This window comes from Seriola dumerili, unplaced genomic scaffold (genome assembly GCF_002260705.1).
Source record: "Seriola dumerili isolate Sdu_G_001 unplaced genomic scaffold, Sdu_1.0 BDQW01001449.1, whole genome shotgun sequence".
In the NCBI taxonomy this organism is placed as follows: Eukaryota; Metazoa; Chordata; class Actinopteri; order Carangiformes; family Carangidae; genus Seriola; species Seriola dumerili.
Genome location: NW_019175704.1, coordinates 929,454 through 945,604, shown reverse-complemented (window position 1 = coordinate 945,604; position 16,151 = coordinate 929,454). Strand labels below are relative to the sequence as shown.

Sequence of the window (16,151 nt, the reverse complement as noted above, 5' to 3'; positions counted from 1 at the left end):
ATAAGGCATAAAAAGTCATAAAAACATCATACTTTAATAAGTCATAAAAAATCATAAAAAGATCATAGTATGATAAGGCATAAAAAGTCATAGTGTGGTAAAGCATAAAAAGTCCCCAAAACATCATACTATAATAAGGCATAAAAAGTCATAAAAACATCATAGTATAGTAAGGCATAAAAAGTCATAAAAAGATCATAGTATAATAAGGCATAAAAAGGCATAGTATAGAAAGGCATAAAAAGCCATAGTATAGTAAGGCATAAAAACGTCAAAAAACAACTTAATATAGTAATTCATAAAAAGTCATAAAAATGTCATAATATAGTAAGGCATAAAAATGTCAAAAAACAACTTAGTATAGTAAGGCATAAAAGCAACATACTATAGTATGTATAGTATATAAGTCCTAAAAGCGTGACATTATAGTAAGGCATAGAAAGTCACAAAAATGTCATAGTATAGTAAGGGATAAAAAGCCTTAAAAACAACATAGTATAGTAAGTCATAAAAACAACAAACATCATCATAAACACGCCATACCATAGTAAGGCGTTAAAAGGCATAAAAATGTCAAAAAACGTCATAGTATAGTAAGGCAAAAAAATGTCAAAAAACAACATATTATAATAAGGCATAAAAAGTCATAAGAACAACATATTATAGGAAGGCATAAAATGTCAAAAAACGACTTAACAAAATCTAAAAACTACGTTTAAGAGCTTATTCAGATTGCAATATGTTACTGTGTTATTGGGGCCACGCAGCGGAACTGCGTGGTTACCTGTTGTGTTTGTAACTTTTCATCACCATAATGTTCTTCTGCCATGGGAGTGTCTGGTAGCCCCCTGAAATTGTATGGTAAAAAGTTTTGAAGTTTGGCACACTGATTGGGGAATTTCATGTCAGTGCCCCAAGTGCTTTAGCGCCACCAACAGTTCAAAGTTCATATGCCTAATTTCGGTTACAATGGACTCCTTGGATCAAGCTGAGTTTCATCAAATGAGATCTATTTCCATATATACTGTGTCCAATCATCAGTAAAATCGGCAAAGATGACCTTCAAACCAAGCCTTGCAACAGTAAAGTGAGGTCAAATCTCAGCAACACGTATATGTATGAAAACTTCCAACTGAAAAATATCTATTGTGCCATTTTTTAGAATTTAAACTTAACATGGTCAAACCAACAGTTGATGGTCTCAACATTGTCAGCACGCTGGCAGTAGCCCTAGCTTGCTTTTCGGTTATGTGACCCTAGCTTTGCAGCAGTAAATAACTCTCAGCCTAGAATTTAACAAAAGGTCAAGTGTCAATCCATCTCACCTGCCATCTGAACACTAATATTTTTCATATTGTGTTTTCCTCTTTAAACAGAGATCAGCATGGAATTTAGGAAGACACCCAACAAGATTTCACAAAGGCAGACACACCAAGGTGAGCTAAAACCATCAGACAAATGTAAGCCAAGCTCTTTACATGTTTTTTTTTACTCTGAAAAATTTGACCAGGATTCTACAGTGTTTTTTAAATACTCAGATTTTCCATTTATTTAGTTTCCCTTCTATAACTTTCATTGGGTGATGGTCCAAATGTCAAAGCCACAATTTATTTACCTTTTTATTGAAATATATTGAGTCTTAAAATACCAGAACCAGCTTAGAAAACACCCATGTGCATGAGAGCCAGGCTAAGCTAACCATCTCCTGGCTGTAGCTTTATATTTACAGTACAGATGTGTCATTAGTATCAACCTTCTTATCTAATGCTCTTCAAGAAAGCAAATAAACGCATTTCCCACAATGTTAAACCATTCTTTTTAAAACGATGTAAAGTTGCTGAGACTCAAACCTACCCTGAACTTGCTTCACGCAACCCAAAGGCCTTCGTAAGCTCCTGAAAATCAAAAAGTAATTTGTAGGTAACACCTGATGTTAGTAGGTCAATCACAAGGAAATGGGCCATTATACAAAAACAGTTTTATTGATTTATTAACAACTGTACATTTCTTTTCAGTGCTGACAGCATTTGCTACATACTTTGGTGTGGTTCAGAGGGACTAGCACATTTCGCCCCTTTTGTCTTCTGGTGGGAAATGCTGACAGGATCAGGAGCACAGTGTAGAAACCAGAATTTTTCACTGTCATCTTAACGTCAACATCGGAGACACTTGGTTTACAAATTTGTGTATTTTTGTTGTGTTCACATTTAAGTGCCATTCCCTCCTTCATTGTGAGAATTTATAGGCACTGAACATTTTTTTTTTATAAAGACAGACTTATCTGTGCATTTAATCAGGTCAAATGTCTCTCCGCCTACCCACCACGGCCAACCAAACATATTCCAGGAATATTGATAAGACCAAGGGCACAAGGATTCCAATAGTGCAGATTGGACTGTTTGAGTTTAGTCTGTAGCCAAGAAATCAATGGTGCAATTCAACATCCATGTTACGTCAAGTTAGCAAAAAGCACATTGTCATTCAGTTTGTGCCTGCTGCAGTGCTTCTGCTGCCAACTGAGGTCCAAGGGTTAGGCTAAACATTAAACGTTCCCTATCTCCCATAATCTAACAAGGTAAAACAAACAGAGAGAAAGATAGCACAGACAGAGCAGTACACTTTAAAAAGGTCTTTATATATATATATATATGAATTAAATTTACATCCATGTCTTTTCCTGAATCATAGCGTCCCACTCGGTCCCACAGTGGTCCAAACCAGCAGAGGCTCTGCCTGAGTCGGAGGGCTCCACGTTAGAGATTAGACCACGGTTTCATCGTCCGGTAAGAGCACTGTGACAAAAGGCCATTTTAAAGTCTCCACAAAATGTCCTGGTTTACAAGTTTCATGCTCCTGTTTGAAAAGGTCAGCCCAGAGAATGTGCTTTTAGAAAACCAAAGAGTAACATTGTTAAAAAGTTCTAATCTATGTTCCGCTCTCCCACTCAGATATCATGGCATAAGAGAGAGTGGGCCAAAAAAATCATCACAAGTACACCCAGGACATGAAAATATATATATTTTTATAATATATATAAAATGTCTTTTATTTAATCCGATATCTACACTTTTCACAAGATGTCTGGGGAACAAGGTTCTAAGAAATGAAGCGCTGCTTCACACCCAAATATTCTCAGAAGAGGAAAAACAAAAAAGAAATCAGGAGATACAAAAAAAATGTGCAACCCAAAAATAAAAACCTCCAAAACCAAAGGACAAAAAAAAGATAACTTCTTTCCAGCATAAGCATCCATAGGCCAACAGATCCATCAATTTCCACCGGTTAAGTTCCCTAGTTCGTGTCAGCCGGTTGTAGTCCACAGATGGATGGTCAGGGAAAAAAGGAAAAGTCATCTCAGTAGAAGTGCTGAAGCAGAGCAGCAGACTGCTTTCTCTTTAGTAGATGACCTCATAGACGGTGGCCTTCTTGTCACCGGATCCTGTCACAATGTATTTGTCATCTGCTGAGATGTCACAGCTCAGGACGGAGGACGACTCCTTCGACTGTGGAAGTGTAAAAAAAAATTAAATCTTCCTCATATGGGGCTCACAGTGGTCCCTAATTTCACCAGAAAAATGTCAACTGATGTTATTTAACCATGTTAGCTAGCGCTACCTAGCAAGCTAACACTGGCTAGCAGGAGTACACATAAAATGGTGGATATGAGTTTAATTTCTGTTGTAAAATCCCATGAAAATGTCACCATGAATACTGTAACTTTTTTTATGCTTTACTATATTATGACGTTTTATTGCCTTAGTAAACTGTAGCATTTGTGACTGGCTATACTAAATGAAAATCATAGCATAGTATGGTAAGGCATAAGAGATGCCTTTTAACCTAATGTGCATGTCTTTCAACTGTGGGAGGAGAATGAGGCGGGATTCGATTATAGTATAGTAAGTCACAAAAATGTCTTACTATACTATGTCATTTTTTGAAATCACCCCCTCAGAGACTGTTGTGCCCTCTATACCTTTGAGTTTAATTGTGTATGTGTGTTTATCCTAGTTACCTGGAATATGCTGGCCCCATAAGGAGTTCTCCATGCATTTAGAAGATTGTCCTTCCCTGTGCTCACAAACCATTTACCTGCAAACAGAGAAACAGATGACTTGAGAACATAATCTGAAGGTATGTGTGCTCAACACACAGCCATGTTTGTCCTCACAAACCTGCTCACCAGTGTCTTCTCTAGGCTTAGAGTAGAGATTTGCTGTATGCCACTAACATGTGACTCTGTAGTAGCCTTATCAATGACCATAAAAACTTAATAGTGGAAAATGCCATTATACAAACAATCATAAAAAGATAACATAACGTAATAAACATAATGAAGGAGACTCACATTTCCACTCTGATAATTATTTAAATCACCCTCTGATTAATTACCTAACTGACTAGTTGGCTAATGATTCAATTAGTGACAGCGAGAGCTCTGAAATTGCAAGCATCATTTGAATTAACCAGTTCTGTAGTGGCAGAGATAGGAGACTGTGCTGTAGGGGGAAATGAAAAAGGACATTTCTGGAAATATGTCAGTGAGGTGACTGTAAAACTTAATTTGTCAGAGCCCTAAACCTGAAATCAGCTGGTATGCCCAACAGGCAGAATGATCTACACTGAACAAGCAATGACAAATTTCTCTAATGAGCATGTTTGTAAAATAACAGCCTCCTTGTTCATGCATACAGCTGCAAGCCTTTATTATGTGCAATTTAGACAGTTGAGATAAAATATGCACTAGTGCAAAAATTAGAAAAGCAGGATTTGCATTCACAAATCCCTCTGCAAGTGACTAAATGAGTCAGTGGATGTTTGAATCTTTCAGCATCTACATGTCAAAAATCTGGCCGTCAGGGCAGCAGCAGGGATTTTAGATGAGCCACCTACGAATTTATGGACTAGGTTTGTAATTCTGGTGGAGAACATGATAACACTTCATTTTCCCTCAAAAATTCACATTTTAAAATATTTAGTCAAAGTAATTGTAAAAACATGCAATATGGGTGTAACTGCCAAATGTAAATTTCTCCTCACATCATTAGACCCTATATATTCCAGGAAAGGACATGACCTCTGTGCCCTCAATAGTGGCTATGACTCTGCTCAGTCATCTAATTACTATCATAGCAAAATCTAGCAACAACACACTCATTATGAAAACCTTAAGTGTTGGTGCAGGGGAAATTTTGGCCTGATGTGGCAAAGACAAAATCACTGTCATCAATTAAACCTTTATCCTCTGTACTACTGAATGCATAAGGACTGTGCCTTTTTGATGTTACTCACCACAGTAAGCAAACTTGAGTGAGAGGACACAGCTTTCGTGCAGGTGCAGCTGGTACTTGTCAGGCTTGGTGTGGTGAAGCACTTCCACGTTGCTGCTCTCCATGCCGACAGCCAGCCATTCTCCAGTGGGACAGTAGCCCAGTGAGAAGATCTGTACCAAGGGAACAGTTGGTTCAGCAAGTGTCAACAGTATTTCATCACTTCAACTGCTGCTTTACAACTATTGGTCACTTAAAAGACACACAGAGTGCATTCATCTGTGCAACACTTATTAACGAACAAATACGCACTATCTTCACTACTGTGTGTGATGTAATTGCGACATCTGGAGTGAATGTGTAAGATAACTTTGTATTGGATGAAAGCAAGGACACATTTGTTTTATACAAGTTTTTCTCTACCTGTGAGGTAAAGTCGTGTTGCTGGAGCTGTCGTCCCTCCCTCAAATCCCAGGAGCGAACAGTGTTGTCAAGTCCTCCGGTCCACAGTTTGGTCCCGTCGTGGGAGATATCGATACAGCTGGCTCCATCTGTGTGGCCCTGGAACTGCCTGAAACAATACAAGACCAAACATCAAGTCAGGAACAGAGCAGAAAGCCATCCCAATTCTTACAATGAGGGAGTCTTATGTTGGTGGTCAAATATTTTATTCCTCAAACACAGAGAACTGTGTATTAAAGAATTCCTGTGGCACACATCCAAAGTGCTAAAAGTTTGCCACTTTGATAAAAATACATCTCCTGAGCCACAGTACTGACCTTACGAGGGTCTGGTTGTGGAGGTCCCACACAGCGATGTTTCCATCTGAGCAGCAGGAGAAGCAGACCTTGGCGTCGGGGCTGATGGCCAGTGCATAGCAGGCCGGAGCAGAGGAAGTGAGCTCGGCCTTTATGCGGGGCGTCTGTGAGGCCAGGTCCCAGATGGTCAGCGTGCTGGCCTCTCCACCCACTATTAGGGTGCGGCCGTCAGGCAACAGCTTGCAGGAGCGGATGTAATTGTCTCTGTTCTGGAGCACAAACAAAAGGAGAGCATCTTAATAACTGGATGTACTTTATCTGTAATTTTTCCAACATGTGAAATAGCTACATGAACCAACTCAGTAACAATTCTGCAAAGTAACAGAAATTAACAGGGTACTTCCGTGTATCCACATCAGGACAATCTACAGTTACTCTCAAGGGGAGCTTTTTGTGGACATGAAGTTTTCAAAAGCAGCTAACTCTTTCATGTTATAGTGAAGATATGGTGCCTGCTTTAACAAGAGTTGCAAGGAGAGAGACTGGGGCTGCAGTTGTTGGCCAGGCTCTAAGAGAGCAGGAAGACAGATCAATAGGACTGTGAACGCTCTTGGTCGAATTAGAACAGCACCCTGATGGCTTTATAAGACCCAATTGCACTCTGGACGCACCTTAAGGGTGTTGGAGGCCATATGAGTGGAGCAGCATGAAGCCGCAATATCAAAATGAGAAATGGGAGGCAGTTGGGAGGAAGTAATGAGCTGGGTAATGGCAGACAGGGTTGGCCAATCAGAGTATCATTACTCAGCTGGCTTTTTTTCTCACTAAGGATTATTTCAGCACAGCAGTGAGACACTTTGCTGAATTATTCACATCTCTGTCTGTTGGGTTCTAGGGGAAGGCTACATTTGAAGCACAAGAAAACTTCTCAGTGACCTCATGAAATATAAGTGCATTATGTCTCTGTTCTGGTTGAAAGCCTTGTTACCAATTTGAAATGTCTACAGTAATAATACACATGTAAAACACATTTCACATTTTCTCTTGCCATGACTTGAAACAAACAAAAACATGTAGTTACCAGACAGTCGAGTTGGGACACTGGGCTCTTGCTGCCTGGTTGGCTGATGTCCCAGATCTTGACACAGCCCTTGCCGCCAGTGTAGACGTGACGCGTGGGGTTACTGATGGTGACAGCGCACACCACCTCCCCGTGGCTCAGTGTGTTGATCTGGCGAGCGTGGCGTGGAATGCCCGGGCCTACCAGTGCATCTGGAGGGAAGGGCACGGGCTGCATCTGACCATCTGCACTCACATGAAAAGAATAGGCTCTGCAGAGGACAGAGGAGGGGGAAAGATGGTCAGTTTGAGCTAAGAAGTATAGTATATGTTATCTGTTAATAAAAACTAGTTAAACACAAAAGTCTACACGGAATGCAAATAAAATACAGATACTCACGGTTTTCCTCCAGAAATGGAAGTGAGGCTGGCTGGCAGGCCTGGAGCTCTCATGTGAGGATGGGGGTCAAACCCCGCCTACACAAGCAAAAACAGGGAAGCGTTAAACACCAGATAACCTGCAAAGATAAATTAGACTAAGCTAATATTCAAATTGAAAACTATGCTCCACTTAAGCTGCTAACACCCCGAGGAACCATTGTTTCCAGGCAAATCCCTTCAAAAGGTGCAAATTCAGCTTCATTGCATACAGGCAAGCTTTGCACAAGGCTACAACATCCCACTTGCTAATGCTAATGAAAGCCTGGGAGATTTTCAAACATGGAGATGCATTTTGGGGGCGAGCCTTTTTTTTTTTTTAAAGCCTTTAGAATGCTAACTAACTAACATCAAAGTAAAGGAGCTAGGCTGTCTTTGTACTCTCTCATTATGTACACACAACAAGCAGCAGCCAGCCAAGCAGAAATATTCACAATGAGTTATGGAAATACAGGATGACTGCTCAAGTTTCTCAAAGTCATTCTGCCATCCCTCTACAACCTACAGCCGTGGTGGATAATTCATACAGATGCTGTTGAGGGCTTGTTATGTCAAACTGATGGAGGTGGAATATATGAATGAATATGTGTAAAGAAGATGTGTAATTTGATTCATAAATTCTATATAGAAGCTGGAATAGTTACAATTGGTGAGCGTCCATAGGCAGCAGCAGCCGCAGCACTCATCTGTGGTGAAATGAGACCCGGATAAACGCCCGGGCTGGTCAGGGATCCGTTCATATCATGATGACCCATCATAGCGAACGGGGTGGCATAGGAGCCCGCAATGGACAGCGGTGTACGAAGGGCAGGAGCAGCTAGAGAAGACAAAACACTCTTTTAATTGTTTCATAGAAACTGTGCAGAAGGGAGAGACAACAATTTAGAAATGCTAAACTATGGCTTATTACAATGAGTGTGGGGTTGCAGGTAACGATTATTTCCATTTTATTCATTTCCATGAAACCTGAGGAAACTCCATCTTCTGAGGAAAATTGTCCTATCATCAAAAGCTCCAGAACAGCCACAAGTGGACCTTGTGTTGAGATAGCTTTGTCAACTATTGTTTCCAAGGTGAACGTTAAATATCAATATCATCATTATTTTTATATCAATAAATTGCAGATTACTGATTAATTCATCTGGTCTTTAAAATGTCACAAAGTGAAAAATGCTCATCACAATTTCTTAAAGTCTGAATTAAATGATTGTTGTTAAAATGCTTATTTTATCCAACTAGCTCTCAAAAACCTAGAAATCTTTGTTTTTGAAATCACATATTCTTGAAAATGGGTAGGCTAGGACCAAAGCAGTTTTGTACTTTTGCCTGAAATATAAATAACAAGTAATTGATTACTTTGATTACCCAATTATTTTTCTGTCAATCAGTAAATTAGTGTGGCAGCAAGGTTAGATACTTGTTACGTACCTAATGCCTCCATGCCGGGTGGTTTGCCCATTGTTAGAGGCCGTAGTCCTGGAGTGGTGCTGGTTCCTGGTGTCGGCGCCTCATTCCTTGGTGTAGGTGTGTTGGACTTCAGGCTCGGTGTGGACGACTTGTCATTCTAAAACAGATATACTTTTTGACCTTTGTGTACAACCTTGTTTTGTATCCTCTTACTGAAATATGTAAGTTCACTTCCTCTCACTCTCAGCCACACACACTCACACAAAAATGGAACAGTGTCCATGCCAGAGTAAGAAAATCCCCCAGTGAGTCAAAAATACCCCCATTGGCAGGGAAATCCAGAGTGACAATCTGAGTGGATGGCTCAAGGTAATCCAATCTAACACTGACACTTCATTACAGCCAGTGTGTGTGTGTATGTGTGTGTATCTGGCAGGGATAGGGGCATAAACCTTTGCTTAGAAGTCACGCTTCTTAAGAGTGGCTAGACAAGCAAGATGGTGGCCCAAACACTTCTCTCATAATTAATCCATCTTCTTCTTCCTTTGCAGATCAAGTTAGAGGAGTGGGGGTTTAGCCTGGTGACACACACTAATGAGGGACAGAGAGAAGCTGGGTGTCATGGGAGGTGAAGGGTGGTGATGTGGACTACAAATCTATCCTAATCCTTAGTGAAATGGTTTATGTAAAACCGATGCAGAAGGACTGTTTTAGCCTGGTTAGTGGAAGCTTCAGTATTAGAGAAAATGGGGGCTTGAGGGGTAGAAGCTGAGACGAAGCAAGAAAAGCAGACAGCAGTTCCCTTGCTGCTGTGTCTCTGAGTTATTTACAGCCTCAGGCAGAGGAAGAAATGACCATTTATTGGGTAAGCCATAAAGGAGATTGAGAGGAGTGAGCCACAGGGCTTGATTTCCTGAGAGTGCATCTACCCTCTACCCCTTCAAGCCCCTCATAGCAGCCAACTGCTAAGCTTTCTGCGTATTAGTCCTTCACACAGACACCTACTTCACTTGACAAATGCCCTTTAGTCTGTCAGTTCACCCTTCACCCCCTCCACTGTAACCTCCTTATTCCATCATCTCTGTAGTCTTTCAATGTGTCCCTCACACTCACATGGGCGTGGTCCTTTGCTTTGGAGGATGGTGTGCTGCCCGAGGAGGCGACAGAGGCAGGGCTATTGGGGGCAGCATCCTTCTTCAGGACTCGTGATTTATCCAGGCCATTTTCTGGAGGAGAGTGAGCCGGGCTGACTCGAGGGGTGGCTGGATCCTACAGCGTTAAATGAGACAGACAGAAAGAAAGACTGAGCAAACAGAGCAGAGGAAAGCCACTGGCATGTACATGTAGGTCAAACAAACTGGGGCCTCATGTACAAACACAGATAAATATACTCATGCGTGCTCGTAGTCTCCTTCACACACACACACTTTTCATTCACCTGTCACTCCCTTTTTCTCTTTGTATTCTTTGTCTTACTTTCTGCATGAGTGGCAAAAGATATACAGCAAGTAAGCACACACTCATGGCACACACAACCAATATTGTGACAGACTTTTTTGGCAACAATGTAAAAAAGTGTAGAGGCTTCTACCAACAAAGACAAAGGAGAGCTGTGTTTAGATTCTATGCAGCGTTCACACTGGAATGTGACTGAGCAGCTCCGTTCTAACGCAGTCTTACCTCATTGGAAACATCCACTACCAAGTCGTCACTTTTGTCTCCGTCACTGTCCTGAAATGAAGGAGTGATGGGCTTAGTTTACTGGAGTCCAATAACAGTGCTAAAATTACAGTGAACATGAACATACACCGTCAAAGTTTTTGACTGCTGGATCAAAATAAAGGACCACATCAGCTTTATGTACTCTGTAACATGTTTTGCTTTAAAAGTTTGTCAACCATAGCCTTTATTTATTTGCTTGAGATATTGTACATAGAATTTGAACTGAAACTGTGTAATGCTTTATTTTATGAGTCATTCCTAATGGTTACAATTTCTTTCTTTCTGCGTAAAAGTTGGTAGTAATTATAAGGACAATGGAGACACAGTTCTTAGACTGCTGATATCCAGACGAATTCCTGGTCCATCTGAACCCAAGTAAATTCATATTTGTTGATTCTAGGAAACTAATTGTTTGAATTTAACACTATTTTACCTGTAATTACAGCCACTACATGCCCCCTTCCAGGACACGTTCTTAGATATTATTAGGATTTTATAGACCCAGAAAATAAAGCATTATGAACACAGTGGTGGTCATATAATGAAAGAACAAGTAATAAAGTGGTTGTTAATTAGTTTTAACTTTTGGCCTCAAGGGTAACATTTTTTAAGAGTGGCCTAATATAGTCAACACTGAGTTAATCAGTGTTGAAATACAAGCAGAAACAAGCTCAGGATCCCATCAACAGCAACTCATTAATGTGAACACAACAAACAAAGAAACCAATAAAGACAAACACTCACATATCTGCTCATGTTGTCTTTGTCATCCACTTTGCGTTTCTTGGAGTCGAGACCGTAATCTGAAGAGCCACGGTGCTTCTCACTCGCTGCCCGCAGGCTGTCTGATGGCGACACTGAGTTATTCTGCCAACAACAACATGCAGACAGACCACACAATCAGTCTCCAATTCCCTCTGAGTCTGCTATGCATTTGACTCTTCATCCTCAGAAAACTGTTGAAAACCATATAATAATCTGTACCATATAACGATATGCTTCACCTTCTGTGAACATTACTGTGTTGCATCATGTACAGCTGCAGTAAGTAGGGAGTGGTGAGGATGCAAGCATGGCCAATATTGTAATGTAATCTTGCTCCATTTTAACCCATCATGACATGATGTGGAGTGACAAAGAGAGAGATCAAATATGCAAATAAATACATTTCTTTGTTGGCTTGGGGTGCAAGATGTAAGTTAAGATGAGAAAAGAGTAAAAAACAAAAAAAGTAAGCTCTGTCCTGTGAGCACATGTCCTTCCGTCAAGTGAATGTTTTGGGGATTATAGTGACAGACCCTCCGAAACAAACAAATAAGCGACAAACTCTCAGAAACCAGAAAAGCCAGGAACTGTCAAATGGCACATTTAAGTCCAGGCATGGCTCTGGAGCCTTTTCCTTTATCACAGCAGTGACAATATTGACTGTAAAGCTAAACGTACAATGCTCCCAGACTGAACTGGACTGATTTGGGATAGAAGGGACAGGAGAGGATTCTGGGACAGCTTAGCCCTGCTGCTGCCGCCAAGGCAATGGAGCAAGTAGGAAATAGACGAGACAGCTGAACAAACTCCCACACACACAGAATACCACTGAACACAAAATGCTACTGGAAGACAAAAGCATTAATTCACAGCAAGGTGATGCGTAAAGCAGATTGAGTAGAAGTGAGGGAGCAGAGTGCAGCATGGGATATTTGGTGTACAGATAAACACTCAACCTGACATTTAATCCTCTTGTAGAACCTCAGACTGACCTGGACAGACACGCTTGGAGCAACATTAACAATTCAAACCAAACACAGCTTGCATTCCTACTTTTTTCTGACAGTGACATGCAAGTACATGCAAATAAAAACAAAAGTGACCAGGATCTGTCACTGTACAACCAATGTTAATGACTGCTGGAGAGTTTCTGAGTGTGGGTGCACTGTGGCATGTCAGTGACAAAACAGCAGAAAATGACTGACAGCAAAGTTCATGAAAATCAACCAGAATAAAAAAGAGGAAGGAAAGAAAGAGGCCATTGAGGGAACCTGGACAAGAGTGCAATGTGAAGACACAAAGAGGGTGTTGCCAGCAAAGAAAAGAGCCATGAAAGAGGCAGAGTGAGAAAATGAGAAAAAAAAGAGGAAGAAAGACAAGAGAGCAAAACAGGAAAGGAACTTGGCAAGCAATGAGAGCGTAGCAGTGTGGCAATGAGTTCTCCCCACTAGTGAGAATGCCCGGACAGGCTGGCACCCTCTCAGAAGCTGCAAACGGGATTTTTGTAGTCTGGGCAATGGTGTGGCGGGGTGGCACTGCCAAACAACCCGACAGGCAGGGAGGGAGGAGGAGGAAGAGGAGGGGTAAAGGCAAGCAAACCCTGAGGCCGGCCCACACTGTTGGGCAGCTCAACAAATCCCTGCCTTCATCAGAAACAGAAAGATGTGGTGAAAGAGGGAGACGGAAGATGTCTGACATCTTGGCTGCAAAAGATGGAAAGAGAAAGAAGAGCAGCAGAGAAGGTAACAGCTTGAGAACCGAGTGAAAGGATGGCATTAAAAAAGACCTCCTGAGCCGAGGAGAGTGAAGATTTTAAAAAAACACTGTGGTTGGGCAGTTAATAGCATGCACACATACACTTATACCACCCCCTTTAGAAATTGCCCCTGCCTTGGCCACCACACAGAGTCAGACTTTTCCTGAAGGTTTCAGCCAACCCAGCAGCTTTCTGCCATTTCCACATCCCTCCCTCCAGTGTCAAAATATGGAAATTTGTCCAGCTACTGTTGTGGAAAAAAAGCCACAAGAAGAGTTTTAGTCTGGCATGGTGTGAAGATGCTGCCTGACAAGCAAAAATCTCTCTGCATTACAGCCTGTCTGTGTATCTGAGCCTGTGACCTTTAAAGGATTGCTTAGACTCAATAACCCTGCACTTGTCTCCAACCTTGGTATCAGATGACCTGAGACAAGAGGACAGGAAGACAGCAGCATGTGAGTGTGTATGTGCACTGGAAAGGATAGAGAGGGAGGGTGGTGGGGAGATAAGGTAAGGTGGAATTGGCAGCTGCTCGTCACCACACAAAATGAGGGAGAGTTTGGGTTCCCTTCAGACATGAGTGGGCCCATTCAGGATGGCCAGTCAATGGGAACTCAATCTGGCCGAGCAGATCCAACAGAGCGTTATGCTCAAGCTAACTGAGAGCTTTAAGCCAGTCCAATAAACAAGGACTTTAACATGAGAAGGAAGAGACAGATAGGGATAGTGAGAGACAGAGTGGGAGAGAATGAGTGAGATAAGAAGAAGAGAGAGCAGAAAATACAAGGTATATGCAAATTAAAAAGAGGAAGGTGGATAAAAGAAGATGAAAAGGAGTCCGGCATTGGACACATGCAACAGTAAATCCTTTAAAATGGTGAGGGAAGAGGAGAAGGAGAGTCAAAGTCGCTTTTAATTGTGCTGAAATTAAAGGAGGTAGCTGACTACTAATCCTTGCCCAGTGATTGGAGTCATTTTCCACCTGGATTAGATGGCACTGGCTTATTTGGCCAGACTTCATTATTTGATTTCAGTCAGCTTATACCCCCCAGAGTACAAAAATGTGTATGTTCTTACACACAGAGCATGAATTTCTACTGAACAGTGGGCTTAAGTCTATGTAAAGTACACCTAATCACCAAACAAAGTGAGCCAGGAACCGGCAAAGTCAAGAGACACACAGGAGACGGAGAGTCAACGTACCGTGCTCGACTCACGTTCTTTCAGAGGAATGGCCAGAGGCGAGTGAAAAGATGAGGGGCCAGGAGAGAGGAAAGCAAAACACAAATTAGTATGGGTGTCACCACAACTGAGTAGTCCAATCAGGTAACAGCAATAAAATTATTATTCAACTAAAAGGATACTCTCATATGTGAAGCACAGCATAATTCATGTTGTTACCATTTTCTAATACGGCAACTTTTATGAAGGGCTTATAAGCTGTAAAAAAAATTGTTTTATTAATGCTTAACAAATTATATATTGAATATTTATCAGTTATTAGCCATTATTGAGGATAACTACAGGTTGTGAAAAACCTTGGCTGGTGTTTTGTCATTTTCAGATATTAAGTTCATCAGATAGACTCTCAAATAGATTGACCTCTGACCTTCTGGGAAAGGGCAGTGGAACATCTGGACCAAGCCCATTTAATAATTATGTATTAACATTTACAACTGCAGACTTGATGAAACATTTATTAAACATGTTTATCCTCTACATAAGTGGCAGTTCAAACTTCTACAAACTCTTTCATTCCTGTTTCCCAATAAAAGTATAAACTACACTTTTATTTTCATGTCAAAATATATCATGGCTTAAGGCCAAAAAAATTATGCTATACATGATGTATAAATATTTCCTCACCCAGTAATTTTGTACATAAACACTTAGATTTAAAAACATACAGTGACATGTTTCTATGATAAATGTATCTGGATGGTAAAACCTGTTCTTGGCAATTACGATCACCCATCAGTGCTAACATGCTGCAGGCTGTGCTCCTCACCTCGGTGCTCCAGGTCATGGTGGTTCTTCTCATCCTTTACAGGCAGGTGGGCCTGGCTGCCAAGAGCACCCAGAGCCAACAAGCCAGAGCCAGCGCCTGTCACAGGGGGGATGCCGGGCGGCTGCAGGCCTGAGGGGTGTGGGGGCAGCTGGACCGGAGGGCCGTGGGCTGCGTGAGAGAGGTGCTGAGCCTGAAGCTGCTGCTGCTGTAAACAAATGCAGAGAGACAGGAGACAAGACAGAGGACAAATGGGTCGGCTGGGAAGTGAATCCATGAATGACCGCACTCTACTCGTGCATTAGAGCTGGCTTTGACAACGTTTAGTTCAAGGCCAAACCATTTATGCATAATAGCAGACTGACAGTGACTGCCAACATGCTGATCCAGCTCATTCACTGTCTGAGGGAAAACAGATTCTGTTCATAGCTGTTGATGTACAGTGTGGTTATCGTCTGATTCAAAGTGTTGGAAAACTGAAACAGTAGAATAAACAGTACAATACATTCATTTTCAAAGCAACGCTGTGTTATTACTCTCACCTTCTCAGGGTCTTTAGCATTTAGCTGTGCATTATTAACTCAAAATAGACTATAGTGTCATGACTTTGTCACATGTCACATTTTAACAACCTGCAACATTTCAGCTGATTTATCACATTAATTAAACAACTAATAAAAGCTAAGTGAAAAATGTTAATTTCTCATGTTTTCAAATATCTGGTTTTGTTTGACACAAATGTATTCAATTTAGAATAATTTAAAACAAAGGAAAAGCAGGAAATCATCACATTTAAAAATCTGGAACCACAGAATATGTGACATTTATGCTTGGTGATTTAAACAAGTGATGATTAAAACTGCTGTTGATTAATTTTGTGTTGATTGACTAATACTTTCAGCACTAATGCAAAGTTGACTGAATCAGCTCTGTGCAAAGGTTTGCATACAAATGAGCTACAATGTTGTGCC

At 41.1% G+C, this 16,151-nt stretch overlaps 1 protein-coding gene across 6 annotated transcripts in view; it reads right to left on the bottom strand.

Annotated features, from left to right (window-relative positions):
• Window positions 1-1,961: 1,961 nt before the first annotated feature.
• Window positions 1,962-16,151, bottom strand: part of LOC111238621 (transducin-like enhancer protein 3) — a 31,164-nt gene continuing 16,974 nt past the window's right edge. For 2 of the 6 annotated variants that reach the window (XM_022768206.1, XM_022768208.1), the window contains exons 8-21: window positions 15,184-15,388; window positions 14,379-14,437; window positions 11,399-11,521; window positions 10,613-10,663; window positions 10,046-10,201; window positions 8,954-9,089; window positions 8,170-8,342; window positions 7,488-7,564; window positions 7,110-7,359; window positions 6,050-6,297; window positions 5,694-5,841; window positions 5,293-5,443; window positions 4,016-4,092; window positions 1,962-3,503 (exon numbers count right to left, since the gene is read on the bottom strand). In XM_022768206.1, the coding sequence (XP_022623927.1) occupies window positions 3,396-3,503; window positions 4,016-4,092; window positions 5,293-5,443; window positions 5,694-5,841; window positions 6,050-6,297; window positions 7,110-7,359; window positions 7,488-7,564; window positions 8,170-8,342; window positions 8,954-9,089; window positions 10,046-10,201; window positions 10,613-10,663; window positions 11,399-11,521; window positions 14,379-14,437; window positions 15,184-15,388 (1,962 nt within the window). In that variant the 3' untranslated portion in view covers window positions 1,962-3,395. The remainder of the gene's footprint in view (window positions 3,504-4,015; window positions 4,093-5,292; window positions 5,444-5,693; window positions 5,842-6,049; window positions 6,298-7,109; window positions 7,360-7,487; window positions 7,565-8,169; window positions 8,343-8,953; window positions 9,090-10,045; window positions 10,202-10,612; window positions 10,664-11,398; window positions 11,522-14,378; window positions 14,438-15,183; window positions 15,389-16,151) is intronic. The other 4 variants (XM_022768210.1, XM_022768211.1, XM_022768207.1 and 1 more) reach the window with 2 other exon arrangements.